The sequence below is a fragment of the Protopterus annectens genome, chromosome 9.part0, assembly GCF_019279795.1.
Source record: "Protopterus annectens isolate FY-2018-M chromosome 9.part0, PAN1.0, whole genome shotgun sequence".
Classification (NCBI taxonomy): domain Eukaryota; kingdom Metazoa; phylum Chordata; order Ceratodontiformes; family Protopteridae; genus Protopterus; species Protopterus annectens.
This window is the reverse complement of record NC_056743.1, coordinates 1,022,780,680-1,022,794,627: the sequence shown is the minus strand read 5'-3', so window position 1 is coordinate 1,022,794,627 and position 13,948 is coordinate 1,022,780,680. Positions and strand designations below refer to the sequence as shown.

The 13,948-nt window shown below is 39.5% G+C and overlaps 1 protein-coding gene across 1 annotated transcript in view; it reads left to right on the top strand.

The window, feature by feature from the left end:
• ANKRD33 (ankyrin repeat domain 33) overlaps nt 1-13,724 on the top strand; it is a 64,962-nt gene extending 51,238 nt beyond the window's left edge. Inside the window, exons 2-3 of the mRNA XM_044082459.1 lie at nt 1,675-1,815; nt 12,913-13,724. Coding sequence (XP_043938394.1) covers nt 1,675-1,815; nt 12,913-13,724 — 953 coding nt within the window. The remainder of the gene's footprint in view (nt 1-1,674; nt 1,816-12,912) is intronic.
• The last annotated feature ends 224 nt before the right edge of the window (nt 13,725-13,948 follow it).

The window sequence follows — 13,948 nt, the reverse complement described above, 5'->3', positions numbered from 1 at the left end:
GTGATAGGAAATCTTTCTATAAACTTAATTTATTTTCTTTAATAAAGTATGTACCCAAAAATGGGTTTGACTTTATGAAAAATATCAGTGAATCTAGAAGGGACTTTATGAAGAACATCAGTGAATCTAAAGGAGCAAGGCTACATCTGAGGACCAAAATCATAGCACTACACTTAAATCATAGCAGTTGAGAGGTATGTATGTCTGTGTGTGAAGCAAAAAGATTCAGAGAGAGAGAGATGGGGGGTCCATTTAGTTCTCTACTTCTCTACTTAAGAATTCTGGGCAAAACCATCATTAAAGGGATAACAAAAACCCAAAGTTAGGTACAACTTCTAAATCATACCCTAATTCACTTAAAAAGTTACTGTACCAAGAGTATTTGAATGAAGATGTTAAAGGTGGGAGGTTAGCATAATGGTTAAGGTGTTTACCTTACAGACACAGGATGATCCTATAATCGATGAACTCATTAAATGCAGTCCTCAGAGATTTACTAGAAGCTCTAACATTTTACAATGGCAGAGCAAAAATATAAGGCAAATCAAGAACAGCAAGTGGCTGTAATTGCTGGGAACATTTATATTTGTGTATATATATATATGTGTGTGTACATGTATGTGAGGCTGCACCGCTATGTGTGTGTGTGTGTGTGTGTGTGTGTGTGTGTGTGTGCGCGCGTGTGTGTGCGCGTGCGCGTGTGTGTGTGTATGTGTGTGCGTGTGTGTGTTTGCGCGCGTGTGTGTGTGTGTGCACGCGTGTGTGTGCGCATGTGTGTGTGTGTGTGTGTGTGTGTGTGTGTGTGTGTGTGTGTGTGTGTGTGTGTGTGTGTGTGTGTGTGTGTTTAGGCGTTAAATACTTACATAATATATATATGTGGCTATATTTTTGATGTAAAGCATACACACCAACAATAGTTCCATACCTACAACAACTATAAAACCTTAGGCAGAGGAAATATTTTACATCAAAAGTATAAAACATGTCTGTGGTAATGATAAAACAATATAAACCAGTTTAACAGACAGCTCATTTTCTTAGTATTATAATGCCTCCCAGGGTGCACATTATGGGGGAAATAATGGGCATTTCATGGGTGGAGAGGTCCTCTGCCCACCTCTCCACCCTTGGGCAGTCCATTATTTCCCCAGTAATACCACCCTGTTGAGCTTTATTACTTGCTTAGCATACACCTTGCTGAATACACACACACACACACACACACACACACACACACACACACACACACACACACACACACACACACACACACACACACACACACACACACACTCACACACACTCACACACACACACACACACACACACACATAAACATTGTATGGTGTTACATCCTCAAAGAAGCAGGACTCGTATGCTGATTAGCTTCATTGTAGTCCTGTGTTAAGATCAGTTTTGGAATATGTTTTTAATTACTGGTTGAACTATTTTACAAGTTTTGGTAATTGTTCCAACTTTCAAGTTAAAAAAATGGAGGTGATGGTAGAAAATAAATAAATAAGACAAGAGTGTATAGAGTGACATACTTGGGTTCTCCTTGGCCACACCATTATATACAGAACTCCAGCGAATAGCATAATTCTTCTACTTATATATGGAAAAATACTTCTGACTAAAGAGGACAGTATTTAAGACTTATCTTCTTTATTCTAGGCCATGTTACTGTAGTAACCTATCTTTTGAACTACTATCCTGAGATACACATTGAGCAGACAGACAATCGTGGTTTCACTGCTTTAATCAAGGCAGCGATGCAAGGAAGAACAGAATGTGTCACAGCACTTCTGATGGCTGGTAAGTACCCTTTCTTCTTGTGTAAGTGCATTTGATGCAAATGGTCCATGTCAGTTAAACTGTTTCAGAATGCAGTAAACAATTTTCAGAGGAAAATCAGTTGTCATTTAATCAAGGGAACATATCTAATCCACGAAACATGTGGGTCGGTGTTTGTTGTCAGTTTTGTGCAATGCAGAGTATGCCTGGTTTGGCATAAAACAGCATACCAAAGCATACAGAGTCTTATCCCATTGTATTATGGAAGTAAGAAGCATATAGTTAATTCATAGAAAATGGTACACAATGGGATAAAACCCTGTTTGCAGTGTAATCTCATCCTACAGCTGTAGGACCTCATGCGTGAAGTACACATAAAAATTATATGTCCCAGGATCATATGTGATGCACGGGCATTATACCATCTGTATATGGGGTTATCCCAAAAAGGCAATGTATACCAACAGCATATTTACAAATAGTATAATGCTTGCCATCCCAGCAATCCCACTTCCCTGCTGATATGTTGGTCAGCATACAAAGCTGAACATTATATCCATACTGCAGAAAAGAACAAAAGAAACAAACAACAAACAAACACAAAACTCCTTTGCACAGTATGAAAAAAATGCTGGCAACAAAGTTTCCAGTGATATAGACAATTCTGCTATCACAGTCTCAATTTTTCACAACCCTACACAGTGATGCTGCCATGCAATCATCGTGAGAGCATCCAAAGCACCATATCCTTTTGTTGCCATGGCAATGATCTTAGCTGCTTTTTCGGCATGGTTACAGACCACAGGACAACAGAGAAAATAACTTAGTAAAATATATAGGTATATTATACATTGCTAAGCTGCTTTTCATGTTTGCAATGTGTACTACTGTTATACTACACAACATTTTCCCTGCATCTGGAATACAAGTGCCCCAAGTACTCCGTTCTGTACTATGCATATCTGTATGCCATTCACAGATGCTGATAGGCTTCAATACACCACTTTTCATTATGAGTCTACTTTATGCGCTCGAAACACGAAAAACCCGAATCTAAATAGCGTGACACATAAAGAGCGAACCGCGAATACGTCGAACATACTAAAGCGCGAAATTTAAAACCTCGAACCGTCATAGTTGGCCAACCCACCACCCGCAACACACAACCTACCCAAACACAATAAAAAAACACATACATACACTAACCAAAACCCTACTTCTAACCCTAAATTAAATAACCAAAACCCTACTACTAACCCTACACTAAACCCCACATACACAACTATCTATGCACTATCCTTAACCCCTCCCTAACCCTAAGATCCATAACTACCGCACACTTCCCCTACGGAGCTATACCCAAACAAACTAACTATTCCACACACATACACTTAACAAAACCCTACACTAAACCTTACATACATTACCTCCACAAAACCTTACATACACTACCTACCTATGCACTTACCTTAACCCCTCCCTAACCCTAAGGTCCATAACTATCGCACACTTACCTTACAGAGCTATGCCACAGACGGGCCAACTATGCAAATTCGATATTTCCACTTTCGCGGTTTCGTTCGTTCGACATATTCGCAGTTTGCTCTTTACGTGTCGCGCTATTTGGATTTGTGTTTTTCAGCTTTCGAGTGCGTAAAGTAGACCCTTCATTATCACAATCCATAACTATGAATCGTTGCAATGAATAGAACATAATAACCATAGTGTGCAATGTACATTTATGCATCTGCAAATTACTTTTATTAATAGCGTGCATATTTCTAAAATAGTAATTATAACAATGGGACAAAGACCTTGGGTGCATATGGCAAATGTCAAATATCTTAGCTTATAATGGGTAATGATGCAACTAAAAAACTCAAGCAAAGCAGACAAATATTAACACTCTGGAGTAATAATGGTACTTTGTTTGTGTTTTTCGGCTTTTCCCGGTTAGGGGTTGCCACAGCGGAACTCCGGTCCGCTAATGATTGGTAGTTGAGTTTTACGTGCCGAGTTACCAGCCCTGACGCACAACCTTCAAGAAAGTACGCCCATATAATGGTACTAATAGTACAAATTCACAGGTGCAATACGTAAGCCATTCAACTTAGAAATCAAATTAATCCAAAATGAAAAGGGGAGATATGGAAAATCACACATGAATAAACAACAGGCATGTATCTGGGGCGTCAAGGAGCAATGATAGAGCACAATTCTATGTTTGGACCTCCTTGATGATTTCATATTGCTGTGTATCCTGACCATACGAGCCAGATATTGAGAGGTTTGGAATTGTATCAATAAGTGCATCAGTATATCTATTTTTCAGATCGAGCCCAACTCTGAAATAGCTTTGTTACACCAGAAACCTGAAACAGTAACTGGTGGGAGAGAAGAGCAGAAGTGTAGAACATGCAGACAAAATGACAACTACAAAATACTGGCGCATATGTTGCTCTCTGGATTTCTGCAGTGTAAGAGTGTTTGTGTTTTGTATGGCTCCCACCCATGAAAATCTCCTCAAACTGCATACTGCTCGAATAGCTGTGGAAGTAATGCAACCCAGCCTGTCAGCTGACTATGAAAGAAGCCTGTCTCCTGTATGCCATTGCGATTTTCGAATCCCTGTTGTGTGGTGTATCTCATGAGGTGCATGGCATGTTGCCACTCTGTACTGCACCTCTGTTATTTGTAGTACAGGTTATGTGGTACTTGCTATGCATATGTATGACCTTTGACACTGTGGATTTAGTTTACATAGTTGTTAAAGGAAGGCTGGTAGATAAGTAATATGATACCCACTAAGAGGATTTAAATTTTTCTTTACTTTGCTCTTTTTTGTATGTTGGAAGAGATGGGGCAAGTTTAGCAATGCTGTGGATTCATTGCCTGGTAGGAGACGTGTTTGTAAGTAAAAGGAAAGCCAGGAAGCTGAAGCCAAGTCCTGGAGAGTCATGCCAGATGAAGCAGGGGATGATTCAGCCAGATGTAAGATATACAACACTTTAAATCAGGATCTGGATGTAAACAGACTGAATGCTCCAGTCAGTACCTCAGCCAGTAAGTATTTCTTCCTGTTTACCAAATGTAATTTACAAAGGAAGTACTGGGTGCCATAACAGAACTGCCTGGAGGAAGTCTGAATACATTTCAATAGCTCTACTTTGCTGATAGTTGTTTCAGGGCTGAACAAACAGGGAGTATTTCACTTTATGCACTGCAGTTTCCTAGAATAACAAGTTAGTGCCTGGGTAATATACAGAGATAGCTTACTAATTTTTTCAGACGAGACTACCCCTTCTACTGGAACACGTGCCATGCTAAAAAGTTTATTGAGTCTGCAATAAATGAGCAATGCAACACAATTCTTAACATTTTAGACTGATGGAAAACACACCAGAGAGTGGAAGGAAAATTTTACAAAGGAAGTAAGAATGGCACCTGTTTTAGGGCTGAGACAGTCAGATGGTAAGGTGCCACGACCTGAAGGTGAGAATATGGAATCAAGACCAATGTGGCCACCTGCCTTAGTCTTACTTTTTTCAGTGTTCATATAGGCAAACATTTCAAATGTCTGAATTCACAATATTATAGAGACTGAATGACTCAGATTTGGACTTATATGTATTAATCCCTAGAATGCCATTTCTTGGGATATTCAACCTTTCTCCAGGATATGGCACTCTTAGAGTGGGTACATATATATTTTGGGAAGAGGTGCTTGCTCTCCCTCATGTAAAAACATGTTTAAAGGAAAATAACAATGTTTGATATTTGCTTTTCTCTTGTATTGTTTGGTCTTTTTTTGGTGTTTTGGGACTCAGTATTGAGAGTCCCAACATTTCTATAGGGAACAATCATATATCGCTTCCTTTTATGACTTCTACCCTCAGCCCCCACTCTGTGTTCTCATCTGTATCTCATCTGATATATGAATACTGTCAGTTGTCACTTGAGCAGTCATTCTGTATTTGTCTGTATTTTCAAGAACAACATTTATAAACAATGTTATGCTCACAGATGACTAGATGTCAAGTTAATAAGAAGACTTCACTTATTCAGATTTGAGTTTCTGTGCACACAATAATAAACCAAGAGATAGGCACTGCAAGCAACATCACTAAAATGGCAGTTTTCCAGTTGTGATGACAACAGCCCATGTTAACAAATGGGCTTAGGTTGCTGGAAAATATACCAAGGAGGGAGGCACTAAATGCTTCTTGGTGGCTGTTTATCTCTTGGGGGAACTGGAAGTGCAAAAGAGTGAGATGACAAGTTCTAAAAACTCTTAATGAGAGCTGAACGGTCTTCCTTTGTGGGGAGAAAAAAAATATTCCTTTGAGTAAAAAAAAAAAAAAAAAAAGAAAGAAAACAAAGAAGAGAGAAGAGAGAGGCTGTGTGTTCGTGCGCACACACGTGTGTGGTGTGTGTGTGTGTGTGTGTGTGTGTGTGTGTGTGTGTGTGTGTGTGTGTGTGTGTGTGTGTGTGTGTGTGTGTGTGTGTGTGTGTGTGTGTGTGTGTGTGTGTGTGCATGCACGCATGTGTGTGTGTGTGTGTGTGTGTGTGTGTGTGTGTGTGTGTGTGTGTGCATGCATGTGTGTGTGTGTGTGTGTGTGTGTGTGTGTGTGTGTGTGTGTGTGTGTGTGTGTGCATGTACATGTGTGTATGTTTCTGTGTGTATAAGCATGAAAGTTAGGATGTGGACAAACACAGGCAACATTGCACCTCCCCTCTTTGGACTGGAAAATATGCTACAATGACAGGTCATAACGGCAGGAAAATGAATGATGTGCAGTTTTCCAGTTTTCATTGCCTGACTCTGGGCATTGCTGACCACAAGTAAAAAGGTACACAAAGTGCCTATGTAAATTTTAGTAAAGGTCAGGAGTCAGACAGGAGCCAGTAGCATCTGTGTCTGACAACAGAGATAAATGGAAGTAAACTATACTTTTGCATGTGTGAGTGAAAGTGGGTTCATCATGCATGGGAGCCATACCGGTTTGCTCTCTTAGCTGGCCCTTGAGTGCCCTGGCAGGATGAAAGGAAAAGTGGGGGAATCACTCTTTAGAATGGGCAAAATGATGGATCATAGATTATGAGAGGAAAATCTTAACAATGTCTTTAATGGAGGGAGTAATATTACATTAGTTAGAAAACCAGACCTAACGCAATACTTTTACAAGTGTACAAATTAGTTACAGAAGGATGGTCTGCGCTAATGACTTGTTGGATCCTGGTACTACTGTTACAAAAGAGCAGCTGTCCAAATGTAAATGCATTTTACTGCCTGACTACTGAATAGATATCCTGGCCAAGTTATGTTCCATAATGCTGGGTGATATACACAGTGGTCACTTGAAAACAGCAAAGATGAACACATTGCAAAAAGATTTAAGTGGTGGCTTGGGACTGAGACAGAAATCTAAAACTTTTCCAAATGCTGCATTGAATTTTTGGTGATGCAAAATATACCACTGTTATCAGCATTCCTGATTCCTTGCAAATAGCAGTCGGCACCATGGCAAAGTATATACAATGACATTGCAGGCCCTTCTGGGGAGTTTGTGCTCCTAATGATAATTGATGCACACTCAAACAGACCCCTATGGTTATGCTGTATTGCATTAATTGAAAAACGATAGTCCCAACCAGTCATCTTTTCTGAATGAATCATTCATAATAAACCCTATATAATGTATCATGCATATAACTAGCATGTGCTCTGTTTGGCATGGAAATAATATGTCATATAGAGGATTATTACTGGGTCTTCAATCATAACCAGCTTATGTGTTTCAGATATAGATGCCAAGCAACTCACCTCTACATCAAAGCTCGAGAGGGGTGAATCTTGGCATCTATGTGGAGAGCACATAAAAAAGGGCTATGATTGGAGACTCAGTCCTAATTCTTTATCATCCATGACATTTTATCTGCTTCATGTACTACCAGTTATAGAAAAAAAAAGAAAAAGAATGTATAGGATAGTGAAATGTTAAACTGGCTTTGAAAGCTGGTAAATCATACCTCTCAGCTTCTTTGCTTAAGAAGTCTATACAAATCCAAAAATAAGGTTGGGGGGGGGGGGCAAAATATCTCAATCAGGAGCTGTTTTTAAATATTGCTCTAATTCACTTACAAATTAATAGAACAGCAGGTTTTATATCAACATGGATTTCCTGACCAATAAGAACTATAAAACTCTAATGTCTGGCATTAGTGACTGTCTGTAATTCTCAGTGATTTACCAGAAAATTAAACATTTTATAAGGGGTGGCGCAAACATATGAGGCAATATCAGGGAAGTTCTGCAAAACTAGGGACGTTTGAGCAGTATAGCAGGCATAAATGAAGTGCTCCTCTGAAAGAAGGTAAAATAACTTTTAAACTCTGATAGTCCATTCTGCCACAATTTCTGTTTTAAAAGTGTGACCGAGTGAAGTTCTAACAGTCTTTAAAAGCTGTTTACCTTCTGCCGCTGTTCCTTGCTGGCCAGCAGTATCTACTTTTAGTCCCTACCTTGAGGCTTGAACTCATTACAGCTGAGTGACGTCTCCAGGCGCTTCTGCAGTTACCACCTACTGTGCCTCTAGGCGTCAAATATTGTCTGTTAAGCTCAGGTCTCACACTAGGGAAGAGCTTAATAAGTTTAACTTTTTTCCAGTTTCAGAGCATGCAAACAGCACATCATTACATTTCTTTTGTATCAACTTCTTTTTTTTCATCTCATGTACTTGCCCATCAGCTGCCACTCTTCCTTCTATTCTCTAGTATCACTACTGCAGCCCTATTGCCACTCTTGCTGTTGCCATCACTAAGACAGTGACCCCTCTTGACATGCTGTGATGGGATCTGGGTGCTGTTGTATACTGGGGCCACTTTGTTTTCAATCCTTATCCTTGGCTTTCTGCAATTATAGACCTGCACACTGACATGCATCCTGGCCTAAGGTGTAACTAGAATAGGGATGCATGAACCCCTGACCTCCATATTAGAGTGGTTAACACTAGTAATTCCAATGTCCGTCGGAAATACGAAAGTTGACAATAAGGCACTACATCACAACACAACTGGCTATTTGGTGCCAGGGATGCTAGTCAAACACTAATCTAGAAGTCAGGGTCAAATGTCCTACACCAGCTGCCATAATGAGTTTGGGAGAAGGAATACTCTTTACTGAATCAAAATATACAAATCATTTAGTCATAAATTAGTACTTTTGTTTCACTGATTTCAGAGTCATAGCAGATATGATTAACTTCCACATCTATCCTAACAAGGGCCTATTTTGATATGTAAGATGTGAGCTTAGGGAAAGATTATATTATATCTGTAGTTATGTGTTTCTATCTTGTGGATTAATCTTGTGCAAAGAGAAGGGTCACGCTGGAAAACAGTCACTGCCCAACAGCTGGATATGACTGCCTATTTAGCCTTGTTGTTAGTTGTGTAGATGGTGGGAGTTTGCTAATTCAGATGCAGTGTATAGGCATGAGTGGGACCAAGTGAGACCACTAAGACCCTGCTAGGGGCAGCTAGCTTTAGGGAGGTAGAATGTCATCTCACTGTGGAAGGATCTAAGCTGATAAAGAGTTGGAAAGTACCAGCTCAAGATAGTCAGACTCTCAGTGTGGACTGTGGAAACAGGCTTCTCACTCACATGACCTTCTAGACAATGTACATGGAAGTTTTTCTTGATTCAGGTAAAATGTACTATGAGGCAAAAAAACTCACAATGATATGTGCTGGTTGTCAAATTAAAAACAGAGTAATGGAGCAGTACAACATAGCTATGGAAACAGTCATGTGGCCTCAAAGAAATTCTAGCAAATCTGTTTGTCCCTGCAGAGGGGAAGGTACAGCCTCACTCAAGCTGTGCTAAGGGTGGGGACCTCCTGACATTACTAGGAAGACTGTCAGAACACAGAACATTTTGAGAAACTCACTGACCCAGCAAAACTACTCAACTATCAGAAAGCAGTGCCCAAATCTCTGGTGCGATGAGCAGAGATCCATCACTACTGCAGAAGTCACTGAACTGGTTAGAGGCATCTCTAGCCATACAACTACAGGTTTGGATAGAATCTGGCCATGACATTGAATACATGGGATAGAGCAGGGGTAGCCTTCCTAATGTGCTTCTTCTGTGCTCAATGGTAGACAGGGGCAGTACCGGGGTTTTTGTCCACTTTTTTAAAAATGAGATCACATAGCATGCTCCAAGAATGGGGGATTAAACTCCCCAGCCTCCGTTGAAAGGATCTATGCCAGAGTGCTGGAGAAGAGACTTTGGCCAGCAGATGGACCTTGTATTTAGGAGGATTTGTTCAAGACTCTTGGACATTGGACTGCCTATTTAGCCCTGTACAGATGTGTAGTTGATGGTGTGAGTTTCTTTAATCTGGTCTACATTTATTTTGTGGACTTATGGAAGGGTTATGACCACATACTTTGATATGTGTTGTGGAAGCTCTTATGAGAGTAATGGGTACAAGGCCTGTTACTGCATACTATTTTGTATCTGAATGAATGAATGGAGTTAGAGCTGTGTTTGCACTGTTGGCAATAAGCTCAAATTGTTCAAGGTATGGTGCATCCTGTCCATGAGTTTCATGGATAGGCTAACAAAATTCAGCTATGGTTGGGAGGTGTCCAGTCTGAGGGCCAACAGGAGATATATCTGTTGTCTACACATGATATTGTTGTTTTGGTCAATGACTTATACTCAAACAATTCACTGCTGGATGTGAAGCAAGTGAGATGAGAATCAGCATCTTTAACCTTAAGTCATAGTAGTGTCCCACAAAAGAAGGTATTGCGCCATTCAAGAGAGGGAGACGGCTGCCCTTAGCGATAGAGTTTTAAGTGCTATGGGATCTTGTTCACAAGCAGTGGCAGGAGGAGACAGGTTGAGCCTGACAAGTAGGTTGGAGCAGCAGCCGCAGACTTGTATGCTTGAAGTGACAACTGAGGTTGTGGACAGTGGTCTTGTTCTTCCAGTCAGTCAGTGCTACCATCCTTACCAATAGTCATAAGATGTGGGCACCAACTGAAAGAGTGTAGTTGCAGCTATGGGGGGTGTGTAGTTTCCTGCTTTGTCACTGGGCTTTCCTTCACTAACTAGCTTAGGCTTCCTGTGATCTAGGAGACCCATAACTCCTTCAGACTGAGAACCGCTACATGAGCTAGTTCAAACATTTTTTAAAAATGTCCTTTGTGGTTACCACTGGAGTTGTTTCAATCATGGCTCACTAGAATGAAGACCCATAACAAACTTCAGTTATGCTGCTGGGGTTATATTCCATAGCTGGCTTGGAAATATTTGGGGGATACCCCAGAATATGCTGAAATCTGTGGCTGGGTAAAGGAGGTTTTGGCTGCCATGCTTGGTCTGCTGTAACCAAGATTCTGACCAGAAAAAGTAGAAGGAAGGTGACAAAGAAGTGCATCGCATACTATACAGTAGCAAAAAGAGGCAAAATAAGACAGGAAAGGTGAAACATGTTTACTCAATTTTACAACAGGCTTATTTAATTTGTTTACCATCAAGCTTCCTTGGATTCTGAAATTATATCTAGTAATCTGATTTCTATTTTGTGTGATTCTGGTTTACATCATAGACCATCTGGTAGAATGTATGGTCCGCTACTAAAATGCCTCATGGTTATTTTCACAATTTAGTTTATATTACAGTATGCTGATGGTCTTCTGTTTTTTTCATCATAGTATTGGTGCTGCTATGTACTGTTCCTGCAGTTTTATATACCATTTAACATAATTTATCTCAAAAAGTTGAACATTGTGCTGGCCAGATTGCTAAGCATATATTTGTGTGTGTGTGTGTGTGTGTGTGTGTGTGTGTGTGTGTGTGTGTGTGTGTGTGTGTGTGTGTCTGTACATACATATATATATATATATATTTTTTTTTTCCACTCATCACTCATGTACAGAAGCTCAGGGTCACTAAGTCATTTCTGAGAAACTGTAGCATGCTGCACTTTGCATGTCACATACAAGTTTCATGCATTTCTGTTGCTTTGATCTGCATTTACACTCAAAGAAAGAAAGGTCACAATGTTAAACACATATTGTGGATTAAAACAAAGTTCAAAAATTGTTTACAAAAGTGCCAGCAGTCTGTAATAAATAAGAAAATATATTTTAAATCATTTTTCTCTAGCTTGGCACCATATCAGGTAACAAATTGTTTAATGCATTAATTTATTTAGAAGTTCATTCATTGTTTTTCATTTTAAAGTTTATAATAATTTCCAGGCAGAATATTCACTAACTGTGTCTAACCTAGTGTTGCAAAGAAGGAATCCAGAAGTCAAGAAAAAAACTGTGGATGATGGACATGTTGCTGGCTGTACTACAGTTGGTAGGTAGATGCCGAGAAGTAAGGCTACATGCCTTGTAGGCCCAAATTTAAATCCCTCAGTTTCTACGTATAAACTCTGTGATTTTTCTGGAAGCCATGTAATTGGGCCAGAGCATATAGCTTTCTTTAAAAATGTTTGCCTGCTAGTGAACAATCATAAAAATAATTAAAGCACAATGAGGAAATAAATTGACACTGAGCACATATCCAGAGGTGTAACCAGGAGAAAGGGAACAGGGAATTGTAGAGATAGGGCCATCATCATTTAAAACCCAAACAGCATGCAATGCAAGGGAGACTTCTAAGTTAAAAAGAAGGAAGTAAATAGTTGCCTTCTTACACAGACTGGTTACTTTTATTAATTACTATCCTCTAAGTTGCTAACTAGGAGTTAATATGAGAGGGGAATATTTTGATTACTAGCTTGAAGTAGAGGCTATGAAAATGAGATAATCAGCATGAAAGTCGTAGAACAAATGGATTAATTAGATATTAGGGATGCCTTTGCTTCTCAGTGTTTGCCATTTGTTCTGTTACAAGACCTTCAATTGTTAGCTTGATTGAGAACTTAGACCTAAGAAGAGCATGTTATCAATGCTACCAAATTATGGACACTAACTTGGACCAATATACGAGTACAAAAATAAATTTCTGTAGTGTCAACAATCCATAGCATACAAACTATATCAATTGTATAATCTTATTTTAATATACATATTGTTTTTGTACCACAGGTGCTTGCCTAAATGCAATTGATTTATATAGAGGGAAAACAGCCAAAGAATGGGCACTGATTACTGGTCGCTTTGAAACTTTTGTACATATCAATCGACTTATTCAAAGACCATGTGCAGAGCAGTTCTGTGACAAATACATTCCTGAGTGGCCACAGCTAAAGGACCTAGTTGCCAAGGCAACAGCTATAAAAACAAGACGTGACAGGCTTTCAGAAAAACTACGGTCAGCTTTTAGCATAAACTTCCCACACGATCCAGAAGACAATGGTGTCATGGACCATGCTGTTCGAATAACGACTAGTCTGTCTAGTCCATTTATAACTACTGCCTGCCAAACTATCTGTCCTAGCAGCCCTCCGGCATTGGGAAAAAGAAGATTTGCTGTGCCAGAAATTGTGCAACAGCTAGATATTTGTAAGAAATTGAACTTCAAAAATGAAGCAAGAAAAAGTGCTGATAGCAGTTCTTTGGAAATCCCCTCAAAAAGTTCACTAATGTCTGAACGCAGAACTAACATCTTTTCTGTGACATCTCCAGTAGCGCCTGGAATGGGTACCTCTGGGGGGATGAGTTTCATACCAACAAGACTTATGCGTCGAAACAGTATCTTTCCTGATGATTGTATACCAAAAATCAAGCTGATCAAAGCTTCGCCACCAACTCGCAAAAAAGATAAGAAACAGAAAACAAAGAACAAAAATTATTTAGAGCCTCCAAAATGGAGATATAAAGAACTAAAAGAAGAGAAGAAAAGGGCAGAAGAGTTAGAAGAGGAAAGAAAAGAAAAGGAAGCAAAGAAAAACAAATAGAATGGAGATACTTAATTGTCAAAATACAGCCTTGTGAACTGATATTCATTACCTGTTTTTCACAAATTACATAATTTTCTGCATCTATGCCTATAAAATACAATTTCCTTTTAAGATACACATACAGAATTTCAAATTGGCATGCTTGTAAGACGAGGCAAGTCTCAACGCGAATGCGCCAGGAGTCATTTACAGCAACTGTTATTATATGGTATCTCTATACT